This window comes from the organism of the source record quoted next, unplaced genomic scaffold, assembly GCF_019419815.1.
Source record: "Pyrus x bretschneideri cultivar Hongxiangsu unplaced genomic scaffold, Pyrus_bretschneideri_v1 Contig68, whole genome shotgun sequence".
In the NCBI taxonomy this organism is placed as follows: Eukaryota; Viridiplantae; Streptophyta; class Magnoliopsida; order Rosales; family Rosaceae; genus Pyrus; species Pyrus x bretschneideri.
Window position 1 is genome coordinate 829,496 of NW_025999807.1, and position 13,635 is coordinate 843,130.

General features: G+C 40.8%; 1 protein-coding gene across 1 annotated transcript; it reads right to left on the bottom strand.

Moving 5' to 3' along the window:
- Positions 1–4,096: 4,096 nt before the first annotated feature.
- Positions 4,097–8,571, bottom strand: LOC103949356 (serine/threonine protein phosphatase 2A 57 kDa regulatory subunit B' beta isoform-like). Its single transcript, XM_009360467.3, has 2 exons — positions 6,941–8,571; positions 4,097–4,715 (listed from the first exon to the last, which is right to left on the bottom strand). Exons 1-2 carry the CDS (start codon positions 8,105–8,107, stop codon positions 4,392–4,394), a joined length of 1,491 nt encoding a protein of 496 aa, XP_009358742.2. The 5' UTR covers positions 8,108–8,571; the 3' UTR covers positions 4,097–4,391.
- Between the last annotated feature and the right edge of the window lie 5,064 nt (positions 8,572–13,635).

Sequence of the window (13,635 nt, forward strand, 5' to 3'; positions counted from 1 at the left end):
GTTTACCCTCTCGCACTAGAGAACAGACCCATATGAGTGTCAGGGATTTAGTTTACCCTCTCGCATTGGAGAGCAATTAGTTTATCCTCTCGCACTAGAGAGCATACCCTTTTGGGTGTCGGGGAATTGGTTTACCCTCTCGCACTGGAGAGCAATTAGTTTATCCTCTCGCACTAGAGAGCATACCCTTTTAGGTGTCGGGGAATTGGTTTACCCTTTTGCACTGGAGAGCAATTAGTTTATCCTCTCACACTGAAGAGCAGACCCTTTTGGGTGTCGGGGAATTGGTTTACCCTCTCGCACTGAAGAGCATGGAAATTATTGTCGTGAGTGCAACTAAGGAAAGCTGGACTGCAGGGACAACCGAAATAATCCTTAGCTTGCCCCCTGTTCTTGGTAGTTGGGCTTGGTGTGTCCTTTTGGTACTCGTCTGCCCTAGGCGTGCCATTAGGCTAGCTGCTACATTTGTCAGAACAAAAGTAGTCTTTATACCCAGCAATCTATATGGGGTAGTCCCGTCTGCTTAATCTTGTCATTGAAAGATGACTCGCTCATGTTGGTCATGTCTTATCGGAGTGCCTTGACAATAGCTTTGTTGCGAGGGAAATTGCACAATCGATCGATCAGGAGCTTTTCTACTTCTTCCTGAATTTGCCTTTGTTGGGAGTGGCAGGGCTCTCGGCTACCCCAGTATTGACCTATTAGTCTAGGCTGCTCTTCTACGTGCTCGGCTCGTCTATGCCGCAGCAGCGGTGCATGTGGTGGATTCCTAGTAGGCGATGGATTTCGCAGGCTGCTGGTTGAACTTGAGCCAGATTGAGTGACTGATTCTCTCATCCCGTCATGCTACCTACCCCGATGTGGTATGGAGGATGCTCTTTACTGGCCTAGCAGCGAATAAACACGCACTAAGACGGGAGTATACGCTATCTCGGGGGCCCAATCGGAAGTGTTTACGCTCGTTCGTGGGCCTAGTCGAGAGTGCACGTTCCTCCAAGCGCTAAGACAGGAGTATACGCTATCTCGGGGGCCCAATCGGGAGTGTACTATGCCCAAATGCTTAGTTCGTGGTAAGTCGAGTAGCTGTTTGTCAGGACGCTGATGGAGAGGTTCTTCATCTACCCTTGTCCTTCTTCGGGACACCTCATTTGGAACACGTTACATCTTCGTGCACTACAAGAGCTGGTTCACCAAGGTCGTCTGCTGTGCTGGGGCGCTCGTCAACTCTATGACTTGTCGAGACAAGTGTTGTTCGTCATTTGGATTAGAAGAGCTTGGAAGGAATGTTTCTCCTTAAGCAATGGAAGTGTGGTAGACTCCGGGAGCGAGATTTGAGCTGGGAAATGTCAAATCCGCAAAAAAATATGGTGAAAATGCTCCCGATTTGATCATCGGTCCATAAATTTGGAGCCGAGACGGTTGAACTAGTCTTGGACTGATTTGAGCTGCTTGGAAGGCCACGGGAACAGACTGGGCTACGAAAGCAGGCTGGGCCACGGGAGCAGGTTGCTCAGTAGAAGCAAGTTGGACCACGGGAGCAGGCTGGGCATGAGAGCAGACTGCTCAGCAGAAGCAGGCTGGGCCACTAGAGCAAGCTGCTCGGAATGTGGCACACGAGTGTGTGAGGCTAGGGCTCGACTTGGCAACATGTTGGGCTCGCATTGGGCTTGAAGTGACATGACTTAGGTCATGGCCTTGGTGCCATGAGCCTTGGATGGCACAGCTTGGGCTTGCTTTGGTGGCACGGCTCAGGCTGTGGTTGTGGTGCCATGGACCTCTCCGCCGCTGGCCATCGCGGTGGTTCCCATGGTGGAACCTTGTGGTGGTGGTGCCGCTCCCCCTAGGATCACATTTAGTCTCATGGATCACTACGGTTCTATTTCTTGAATATTGGAATTTTCACTCATGGAGTTTTCTAAATTTCTAGCCATTGTATTTCTCTTTTTCATTTTATCAAAGAATCTTTGCAAATAAAAAATTCTAATAATAAGAATGTACGAAAAATACAAGTGGACTAGAAAATAGAGAAAAAACCTTTTTATGCGAGAGTCTTCTACGAGTGTGAATTTTAACTCTCAATGAAAGCACCAATTTGTGGATGCAAATTTCTTCTTCCTTGATCTTGGACAAAATTGCACCTACAAAACAAATAACACTTTAGTTCAAGGCCAAGAGCCTCACGCACCCACGATGAATAGGGGACTTTGGCCGAAGAACCTCCAATGCCAAAGTTAGAATTTAAAGAGAAAAGTGTTTGAGAGTTTTTGGGAGTTTTGCAAGATAAATTTGAACTTGTTACCTATTTTGGGCACTCTTGACTCGGTTGATGGATGATTCTCCACTGCTTGCATGTAGGAAACCCAGTGTGTCTCGAGGGTAATTTTGTCCCCTTCACCTAAAGATCCACGTGTTGCCTCTTGATTATTTTTGGCTCCACAATTGTGACTTTGACATATAGGCCTTGTTTGGCAATTCAGACTGTTCTAACTATTTCAATTAGGTAGAATAATTTGTACATCAGATAGTACTGACTAGATTAGTCGAATGTTTGGTGTAAAATCGGACTAAAAATCGACTATGCATTAATGCATTATATTTTATGAAAGACAATGTCAAAAATTGTAAATAAAATGACAAAAAAAAAAAAGGAAAAACATCGATAGAATAATCCAAAAAGGGGCACTGCCCTTTCTTTGTAGTTAATCTTCTGCAAACATTCTGTTGTCATTGATCTTCTGCACATGACCAAGAAAAGTTATGGATGTGGATTCATGGCAAATCGATGCACCATGAAGGGGCGGAATCAATTGCAAACGGTGAGATCCCGCCCCAAATTCTGGTGAAAGGACGACTTGCAGGTCGTCGAATTTCAGATCCTATCAAGGAAATCGATTAATTGAATTTACATCGTGGTGGGTCGTCACAACCATAGAAATTGAGCCAAGAAGCTTCATCTTCCAACCCAAATTAATTTCACAGAATTTAAATTTTGTCCAATCCTAAATTTCACAGAATTTAAATTCTCGGGTTCAAAACCTTAATTTTGAAAGGAACTGGAACCCCACCAAAAATTTAGAGCAGAACAGAAACAAGAAGAGGAAGAAATCTTGACGGAGACGACGATTGAACGACGGCAACGGGAATAAATCTTGTGCATGATGTGGGTCCAGTTTAATTAATTAATCCGGATACTATTTAGTATAAAACTATACCAAACACGTGGATTATCCTATCCGGTTCACCATACAGCTTGCCAAACGAGGACAAGGTGTGAAAAGCCATCTTTTCATATCAATATTTCTATCCGTCACCTCCAACCCTTCGTCTTTCTGATGGAGGTGGACTGGGGTGGGGTTTGTGTTTCATGTTTTCATCTTTTACTTTTAAATATTTTTTTAGGTTTTATGTCAATATTCTGAAACTGTTAAAAAAATTATCATATTTAATGTTTTAACAAATGGTAAGTTTTGAATGGGTGGTAATGCTACTCAACACAGTTCAGTGACAAGTCAAGTTCCACACAAATTTATAAGGTATAAAGTGATTTGTTTTTACTTAAGAGGAAAAAGTGAGGTTATGGTCGAATTCTAGAGGAAATGCTAAAAATATAGTATTTTGCTCTAGAAAATGGGTAATTCATAAAATGTTTTCCAAGAACGAGTCAAAGCCCGAGAAGAAAAAAAAAATTAGTGGGAAATATACTAAATATCTTTGGGTTTTATCCTAATCTCCTGGTATATATCTGGTCTTTAGGTTGAAAACATGATTTGCAATTCATAGAAGAGGTAAACATTTTGTTTGATTCATAATTGTTTAGTAAATGACATGACATGAAATTATTTCTCTTGAAAATTAAGGGATTTCCTTGTTTGATGAGTATAATACGAATTTCAAATCCAAAAAATCACACAAATTTTTCTTTCAACTCTAACGATATTCTAATCTAGTTTATACGGCAAGAAAAGAAATCAAACCTAGCTGCATCGCACTACTCTGTCCAACTGACTTACTCCCAAATATCACACAACACAAATTTGAACTCACCAACTTTGGGACCATGGCACAGCAAGATGGTAGAAGAATTCAAAATACGAAAGGAGGGAAAGTAGAAAATATATATTTCACAAATCATTCTTAATCTGCAGCATATTGCTAACAAATTCCGTACATCTTAAATTACATTTTATCACTGCTTCTGATATCTTCAATGATTCGAACCGGGATCAAAAAATTAAAAGACAAAAAAATATATTGAGAAAGAATACCACCAAATTGAGAGGACCGGATTTATATTCAATCCATCCCTTCATTTCCCAGTGCGGGTACACGAAACCCTGCTTGCTTGTTCAGGTCATTTCCCAGTGCGGGTACACGAAACCCTGCTTGCTTGTTCAGGTCGTAACCATATCCTCTTCCCCTCTCTGTGCCGCCGCGTCAGACAGTTTTTTCCATGTCAACTCTCGCTCTTCTTCTACCTCTCTTGCCCTCACTTCTCTCTCTGAAAGCTGCCTCTGGCACTCGTCAAACAACTCAGCATCCATTTCCAAAAACATTTTCCGCACATTGACAGTCAGCCCGTGAACGGCTTGGTTCCAGTGGTTTTGGATATTCATCTCCAATGCCTCAAAAATAATTGGTAGTATGACCTTCCGGTTCTGAGCAATTAAATTCACAATGTGTTCATTATTCCATAAGAAGAGTGCCCGTTCCGCAACCTGCATTGTAAATGTGACTTAGAAAAACTTTCAAGGAATGTAATTATTAAGTAAATACAACTTTAAATGTTTTGATTTGGAATCTCGTCCCTTCACCATTTCATAAATGCTAAAGAGTTGAAAGCATTTGTAATGCTTTCATACTGCATGATAGGAATACAACCAAAAGACCACCCATACAGTTACCTCACGTTTCATAGAGATTTTTTCAACAGAATATCAAAATAGAGCCCAATTACCAAGTAAGATCAATTGTCGGCACACCAATATCCATGCCAGGAAGCACAAAAGCTAACTAATTTCACATTTCTTGTTCTGCCATACCAATACTTTCATGAAGACAGCATTTGACAACCTACTAACAGGGGACAAGATAAAATAACAAAAAACGCGTAAAATGAAAAAAAATAAATAAAGCACTTAAATTCAAACCACTGCTGCTGTTCGGCAGAAAAACAAAACATAAATATTAATACTTAAAAACTATACAAAGCTCATGATCTTTTGGTGCCAACCGCTTGGGCTATTTCATCAGAACATTACATACAGGTTTCAGGTTTCTTAGCAAATCAGGAGTGTTGTCAGCAGGAACTGTCAAAACAATGTCAAATACAGCAAGCATTTTTGCAAAAATACATTGAAGGTAGATTAATCAAGGTGAACTGTTCCTCTTCATAAATTGATTAACATCTTAACTACCCAAGGGATATCAACTTAAAATGTCACTCGAGAAGGTTGCATCCATCATTGATTTTATAATTGATGTCTAATGAACACTTAGTTTTCCCCCATATCATGCCCACCTTCCTGGGGAGTTGTCCTACCTAGCAATCTTGTGCTTTTGTCCCCGTAATATTGATACTATATGATTTCAGATAATCTTAACATGGCCCCTTAAGTGATATGTATGTATCTACTTTTCCCATATCAAGTTATATGGTCTCTGTATACTGATAGACTACAATTTGATCCCACACGTCATCTTCTATATCGCTGCATGTCCGCTTATTCAATAGAAACTCAATATAACAAAGATGCTAGTGTTGAGTGCATTCCTAAAACATTAACATAAGAACTATAGCCATCCATAACAAACCCTCTACGGCTCTACCTTCCCCACTTATCAAATGCCAAGAACGAAAAAACCCTCTGTTTCTATGTCAACCCATAAACTAGCGTCCAAATTATTGTGTAATTGACTCTTTTTTTTTCAAGTAACGTATCAACTTTTGACCTTTCCTTTAGAGATGGACGTATGAAAATTACAAAAAGATCACATCGAATGTGAAAGAAGCAGGCAAAGCTGCTAAGGCAACAAAAATTATGTACGCAAGGCAGATTGGAAATCACATTAGCATGAGAACTTTAGCCATCTATAACAAACCCTCTACCTTCCCCGCTTATTAAATGCCAAGAACGAAAAATTCTAAGTCAACCCATAAACCAGTCTTCCAAATTATTGTGTAATTGACTTTTTTTTTCAAGTCACGTATCAACTTTTGACCTTTCCTTTAAAGATGGACCTATGAAAATTACAAAAAGATCACATCGAATGTAAAAGAAACAGGCAAAGCTGCTAAGGCAACAAAAATTACGTACTCAAGGCAGATTTTTCCCATTGGAGGAACACGAAAAGTAAACAATTATGTGTACCACAATATAACAGAATGGAAATCACATTAGCATGAGATCAGCAACAAAAGAAAGAGACAATGGGTAAATTTATCAAACTAGAATAAACTGATAAGGCCGCAGTCTCAGGCAAAAAGAGAAACAAGGCAAGGAGAACAATGACGTGGTATTTAACAAAAAAGTAGCTTTAGAGAGATTGCGGAAAAGTGATTGGTTACAATAAATGCACGCTAATGACACTTTCCACACACAGAAGCAGTTTCCATTTGCGCGAGATTTCATATCACAATGCAATTCAACACATTCATACAATGAAATAATGATAAGTACAACGAAAGCAGAACAAATAACGATATTTAAATCGCAAAAAAAATGGAAAAGGCAAAACTTTTTACCAAGCTAAATACCAATAAGTGAAGTTCACAAAATAAGCACTGGGAAAAAAACATTGAGAACCATTTCTCTTAAATAAACCAGCTAAACTGTTAGTTTAAAGCTCCAGCAAAATAAATCCCAGTTTTCCTTACAAACAAATAACCATAATGGATAATTAAATGAAGCAAACCCAATCAAATTTGAAAATATTCCCAAACCTGAAAATGAGAGCTGTTGAGGCAGCGGGCAATCTGTCTGAAAAGTGGAACCATGCACCGCTGAAACTCGGCAGCTTGCGTTGCCTCCAGAACTTCTTCAAGTTCTCCAAGGAAAAGAACTTCCTTCTGACAGTTGGTCACTGGCCAGTATTTCAACAAACCCCTTACAACCGTATCTGCCAACTTGTAATCCTTTTCAACAAACTGGATTATGCAGTAGGAAAGCTGCTGATGATACATACCAATTGACTTCGGCTTATGCAGCGGTATAAGTGCCCGAACAAGAAACAACTTATGCTCCTCTTTCATTGGAAGTGCAAACCCATTAATTATACTCCCAAGAATCTCTAAAAGCTCAGCAATGCCACTGTGCCTCTCGGTCTCATATATAAACCTATAGAATATGTTATTGATGGCTTTCCTGATGAAGGGTCGGTGCACCATGAACTTCCCATATATGCGGTGAAGAATGTTCTTCAAGTACTCGCGCTCACGCGGGTCCTCAGAATCAAACAAATCAAGTAACTTCAACACAAATGAGTGATCAATATAACGCTTGGCAACCTTGGTATCGGTATCAGATGACACAATGTACCTAAGAAGAAGCTCATAAACCAACTGCAAATGAGGCCAGGATGGCTCCAAATAAAGCTCCTCCTCTTCAGGATCGGTATTCTCTTGGCCCGAGTTTTCGTGGGATGCAGGGGGCAAGCACCGAAATATATTAACAGACACCATTTTAATCATCTCCTCCTGACAAGTCTCGGTGATCTTACCCGACCCAGATTGTATAAAATCAACCAATTCCAAAAGGGTTTGACGCTTAATTTCTTTCTCCCTAGGGGTCTTAAGGGTATCAGAAAAATCGAATTGAAAGCAACAAACCTGCAATTTGCGGAGGAACAGGTGCTGGCGCTCCGAGACGGGCACATCACGGAACATGGGGAGAGGCTCGATGGTTCCGGAAGGCGGCAACGCCGTAACACCCACGCCACCCGCGTTGGGCCCAGAAGCAGCTGGCCCAGTCCGGGAGGCGTGGTTCACGACCACATTCGCCGAGACCGCCCCGGAATTGCGGGTTCCGGGCGGCCCGTACCCGTACGAAGAAGGATCATGAGTCTCGGATTTCGAGGGCTTCTTGTTTCCCTTGATGATCTTCTTAAACATAATTTCCCAATGCAGCGACGAATCCTAAACCCTAGAATTGCGGACGGCGATCGATTTGGGAATCGGGAAGCAGCTCTGGCGATGTGGAGGGAATAATCGGCGATTGGCGATGATTTGATTCAGCATGCATGGAACGAGAGCCCTAAATTCTCCACAATCCAATAAAATCCCCGAGTGGTTCTATTCAATCGGCGATATCGGCGTCGGAAAACGAAATTGAAATCGAAAAGGGGCGTGAGGATGCGAAGAAATGTACCGTCTTAGGAAATAGGAAACGCTGAGTGGTTGTTGGTGGATCCGAATTCAATATCATCTGAGTCGGATCGCCGGAATGCCGGCGACTTGATCGGAAGTTGATGGTTCCGGCGATCAACCTGATGAGAGAGAGAGAGAGAGAGAGAGAGAGAGGAGGGGGGAGGTAGAGAGAGTGTGTATAGAAATGGAGGGCGGATGATTACGGAGAAAATGAAAAACGAGAGAAGTTTAAAGCAACAAAAATGGGGATAATTGCATAAACGCCCTTTATAAATTAAAAAATAATTAAAATACACTGACAGTTGTTTATTTTTGAGAAATTTTTAATATTTTGGTAAATTACATAAAACTACTTTAACTATTGAACCAGTCACAGTTTCATACTTCACCTTTAAAAAATGTCAATGTCATACCTCATCTTACGAATTTGTTACAATTTCATACATTCCGTCAGTTTGTCTATCAATTCTTCCGTTAAATAGTGACATAGCTTAAGACGAGGCTTGTTATCTATTAAAAAATTAATTAAATATTAAAAACTAAAATATAAAATCATTTAATAATTTCATGGGGGACCCACCCCTGTATCCCCCTCACCCTTTCTTCCCCGCTCCCGTCTTCCCCAAATCCAAAACCAGATCCCACCCCGCTCTCGTTTTCTCTGCATCGATCACTACCACCATTCTCCCTTCGACCTACCCCACCGCTTCTCCGGCTTTGTTGGCCACCTTCATCTGTCACTCACTCGTGCCACGCCTTATCCCCCTTACCCTTTCGTCCCCAATTCCACAACCTAGAATCCAATTCAAATCCCTCAATTTTCAAAATTCGTATTTCAAAAAATCGAATACAAGATGAACTGAAGTGATGTCACCACTTATTGTGAAGTGAGCTTGCTTCATGTCTCTGGAGAGAACAGCGATCTTCTTGCGAAGATCGAAGAGGTTAAGGTCCTGAACCGCAACGTTGCGGAGGGCGAGCTAGCCGTAGATGGCGACTATGTTGTTGCAAAGGGAGGAGCAGAGGGAGAGGCAGTTGATGAGGACGGAGATTTTGCCCTTGGTTCTGTATAACAACGAGTTTCAAGTGCAGAGGCGAGGTCGGCGACGATGCCCTTGAGGGCGGTGTGGACGGAAAGAGGGAGGGAGTCAAGTGATGGAATGGCGCGGGTGAGGTGGGTGACTGACAGCTGAAGGTGGTCATCAAAATCAGAGAAGCAGTAGGGGAGGTTGAAGGGAGAGTGGAGGTAGTGATCTGTGCAGAGGAGACGGAAGCGAGGTGGGATCTGGTTTTGGGTTTAGGGAAGATGGGAATGGGGAAGAAAGGGTGAGGGGGATAAGGGGTGGGTCCCCCATGAAATTATTAAATGATTTTATTCTTTAGTTTTTAATATTTAATTATTTTTTAATAGAGAGTGGGCCCCGTCTCAAGCCATGTCACTATTTAACGGAAAAATTGACGGACAAACTGACGGAAGGTATGAAATTGTAACAAATTCATAAGATGAGATATGACATTGATATTTTTTAAAGATGGGGTATGAAATTGTGACTGGCCAATAGTTGAGGTAGTTTTATGTAATTTACTTTTAATATTTTGTTAGTTAATTCAATCTTAATTTTGTTTTACAACTTAGTACTATGGTTTGGTTTTATTTGTAAGTGTAAGTGACATGTTTTAGGTTCGATTATTGCCAAAATCAAATTTGAACCATATTGTTGCTCACCCATTATGAGGCTTAATGCACTTTATACCCATATTGATAATATCATTTGTTAACCAAAAAAAATTGTTTTAGTTTTCAAATTTTTTATTTTTTTTTGTGGTTTTACACATGGCATGGAACCATGCAAGATAAATGTGAGATGTGTTTGTTTTGCTCAGGTTAGGGAAGATTTTACCATATTTATGTTTCCTTGGAGAGAACCTTGGAGTTGGGGTTTGATTGGATCCTTGTAGACGTTGGAGGGCCCCAACTGTATTGAGGATAATTGTTAGGTTAAAATATCATGTTTTTATATCATATTTTTATATTACCTTAGGTGGCATCTGATGTGGACAGCCACATTATTTGAAAAATTTGCAAAATCCAAGGAAATGAAGCAAAAAGACTTCTCGTATTTCACAATCATCATTTAATGAATTAGTTTTTTCTTAATTATTAGTTTATTAAAATATGGTACAAATGTGACATCTCGTCCCGGAAATACCGAAACGCACATGTGAATTTACGACTTTGCCCCTAGTTCGTTTTTGTCACGTTGTGGATTGTTTTGTGTGGTGTGGCATGTGTTGGGCCACACACACACACACACACACTCTCTCAGACCCTGTCCCCCTCTCTTTTCCTCTGTCTCTTCACTGTCTCTCTCTCTCCCCCGAGCTCCATTCCTCCTTCTTCTCTTTGTAAACGTACGGACTGATAAGTCACATTTTGTATACATTTATATCTTCATTATTTGGTGTCTTTGTGATTGTTTTGGATTAAACTAGTTGCATTTTACATTATTTGGTGTTAGTGTGCAGTCTTTGTGAAATTGGATTAATGGGAAGACATATGAAGTAAAAACATTCCAGAGAAGATGTGAAGTGTTAAGAGATGCAATTCAGCCATGTTGGGTGATTCTAAACAAAGCAAAAACATGGAAGTCGGCTATGTGGTTCCAACATCAAAACATGCATTCACATGCAAGTTCACAACTTTAGCCGTGCATTCCCTTGTCATCCCATCATTTTATGCACTTCTAGTACCAAATCAGATTCAACACCCAAACGTGCATTCACATGCATGTTTGCAACTTTGTGCCGTGCAAACCACATCCATTCCATCCCCCTTGTGCGCCAAAACCATCCACTTCCATTACTTAATCTAATCAGCCACATTTTTACCATGATCACAATCTGGCCGTGCTCTCCCATATGTTGGCATGTCAGATTATACATTTCTAAAACACCAAAGCATGCATTCACATGCATGATCCACATCCATTCCGTGCATTCCATTACATTTCTGCATTTCATCTTTGCAGAAATACACATGCACTTCAATTAAATAAAACCATACTTGCACCTTTCCCTTTTGTTATTCACCCATTATTCCAGAAAATCACTCATTCCCTTTGTTCAAACCGTGTGTTCTTCCCCTTTCCAGATTTGTATAAACAATTTTTGGTGGTTTATTTCACCTTTGCAGGTTCCACTCACTTGTGGCAGCAAGGGCACATGCTTCTTTGAATACATTAACACTTCCTTGCAGACCTTGTCCATGTGAGGCGTCCACTACCTCAGAAACACACTCATTACATCAACAATGCACTGCCATCTGAGTTAAACAAATCCCAGATCCAATCTCAATGTTGGGGACACATTCTTTTCCATAAAACAAGTCTCATTTCTGTCCCAAGGGGGTCCGCAAGTTTCCTTCTTCATTTCAGTCCATTACACACTCTAAAATCTCTCCCATTTCACTCCATTCTCTGTCCATTTCTGTCCCAAGGGCAGAAACCATTCAAACCAAGCCAATCTAGTTCATCCGCACCACATTTGGAGAAGCAACATCAAGGAACTCTTCAAGGACTTCAACATCAGATTTGCTTCAAGGGTTCATTCTTATCAATTCTATGTTCATTCATGTTTTATATTTCTATGTCAAATCGTTTGTAAACATGAAGTGTAACTAATCTTCCTCTAGGGATTCGATGTAACCTTGCAAAGTTTGCCATGTAATTAAGTTAGAATGCTCAGTTTGTCTATCTAGTTCTTGCTTCACTCTCTGTTATAATTGTGAATTTGTGAGTTGATTTGTATGCTTGATCTCCATTTGAGTTAACCACAAGTTATTTAGCCAAGATTAAAGCATACATCATGTCTAATTTTGGTGGATTTGTGAATGAATGAAGGGAAAGCTTGGCAAACATCCTGCCGAGTGTTCCCTTTGGTTTAGTGAACGTTTCTTGTGCATTACATACTCTAGATTATGAACCAAAGTTGCACATCACAATTAGGTTCAAGATTAGAGACATTTGATCAAATCCACACATCATATGGTTGATCATATCCAAGTGAAACAAACTCAAGAAATAGGTAGATGAATGAGTATAAACTAACTTAACAAACATGGACTTAGTTGAGCAATGGTGAAATCGAATCCCTAGTTTCATTTCCATTGATACTATCTCATTGTATTAGTTGTTGATTCATTTATTTGTGTTTACTTCATGTTCTTATACTTTCAAGTTCCAATACCAAATCTGCCTAGTTTGATTAGTTTGATTCAAATCTGCCTAGTTAGACTAGTTTGATTCATTTCTTAGAGTTCTAGCAAAACAAGTAATTACATAGGTCCAATTAGTCCCTGTGGATTCGACACCCTTGCTTGTGCCATTATACTAAATATATTCAAGCATTAGGAAGGAAATATACATCAACACGGACCAAACACAAAACCCACCAAATCTTTGCAGATCGAGGGAACCAAGTACACCATCGTGTTGGTGAGGCTGAGAGAAGTCTAGTGGTGCCATTTTCAGGTGAGAAACTAGTCGTTTTCACGTCGATCTCGTAAGCTTCGTTTTGAACACTGTTCATGCAAACTTAATCTAGCTTGTTTTTGGACTTTTGAAGCTTGTAGTTGTGTTTGTGAGGTTCCCAGGAGCTTAGGAGTGCTTCGTTGGACAAGTTTGGATGTCGGGAAAGCTTGGTTCGAAGTTGGCCGAGTTTTGGAAACTTGGACAGGTATTTTCTCGTAGTTTTAAGCCTTAAAACTTGTAGGATCGTGTTCTACTAGTCCTAAGGGTCAAAATGGTGCAAAAATCATGAAAAACGGTTGAAAAACGAGTGAGTTATGGCGAGTTGCAGGTTTCCGGCGACGGCGCCGGCCAGGGGGGTTGGCCGGAGAAGACAGGGGAATATTCCGTTAGGGTTTAACGGAATATTCCTAACGGACGTTAACGGCGTCAGTCAAGGTTAACGGAATATTCCGTCAGATTCCAGGGAATATTCCTGACGGCGTCACTTGACGCCGTCAGCGTGCATGTCATGTGGCCGCGCGTGGGGGCGCGTGGGCCCGTGTCTGTGCTGGCGCGTGGGGGCGCGTGGCGTGTCCAAAAATTATTTTAAAAATATGGTTGTGATCGTGAGGTTGTGTAGATCACGTTGGTATATTCATTTGTCCATTTTGAGCAATGTATGAGAAGTTATTTTGAACGGACGGTTATGTGCTTTAAAGTTAACGTTTTTATAGTTAATTCGCATATAGGTGACACGTATCCCGA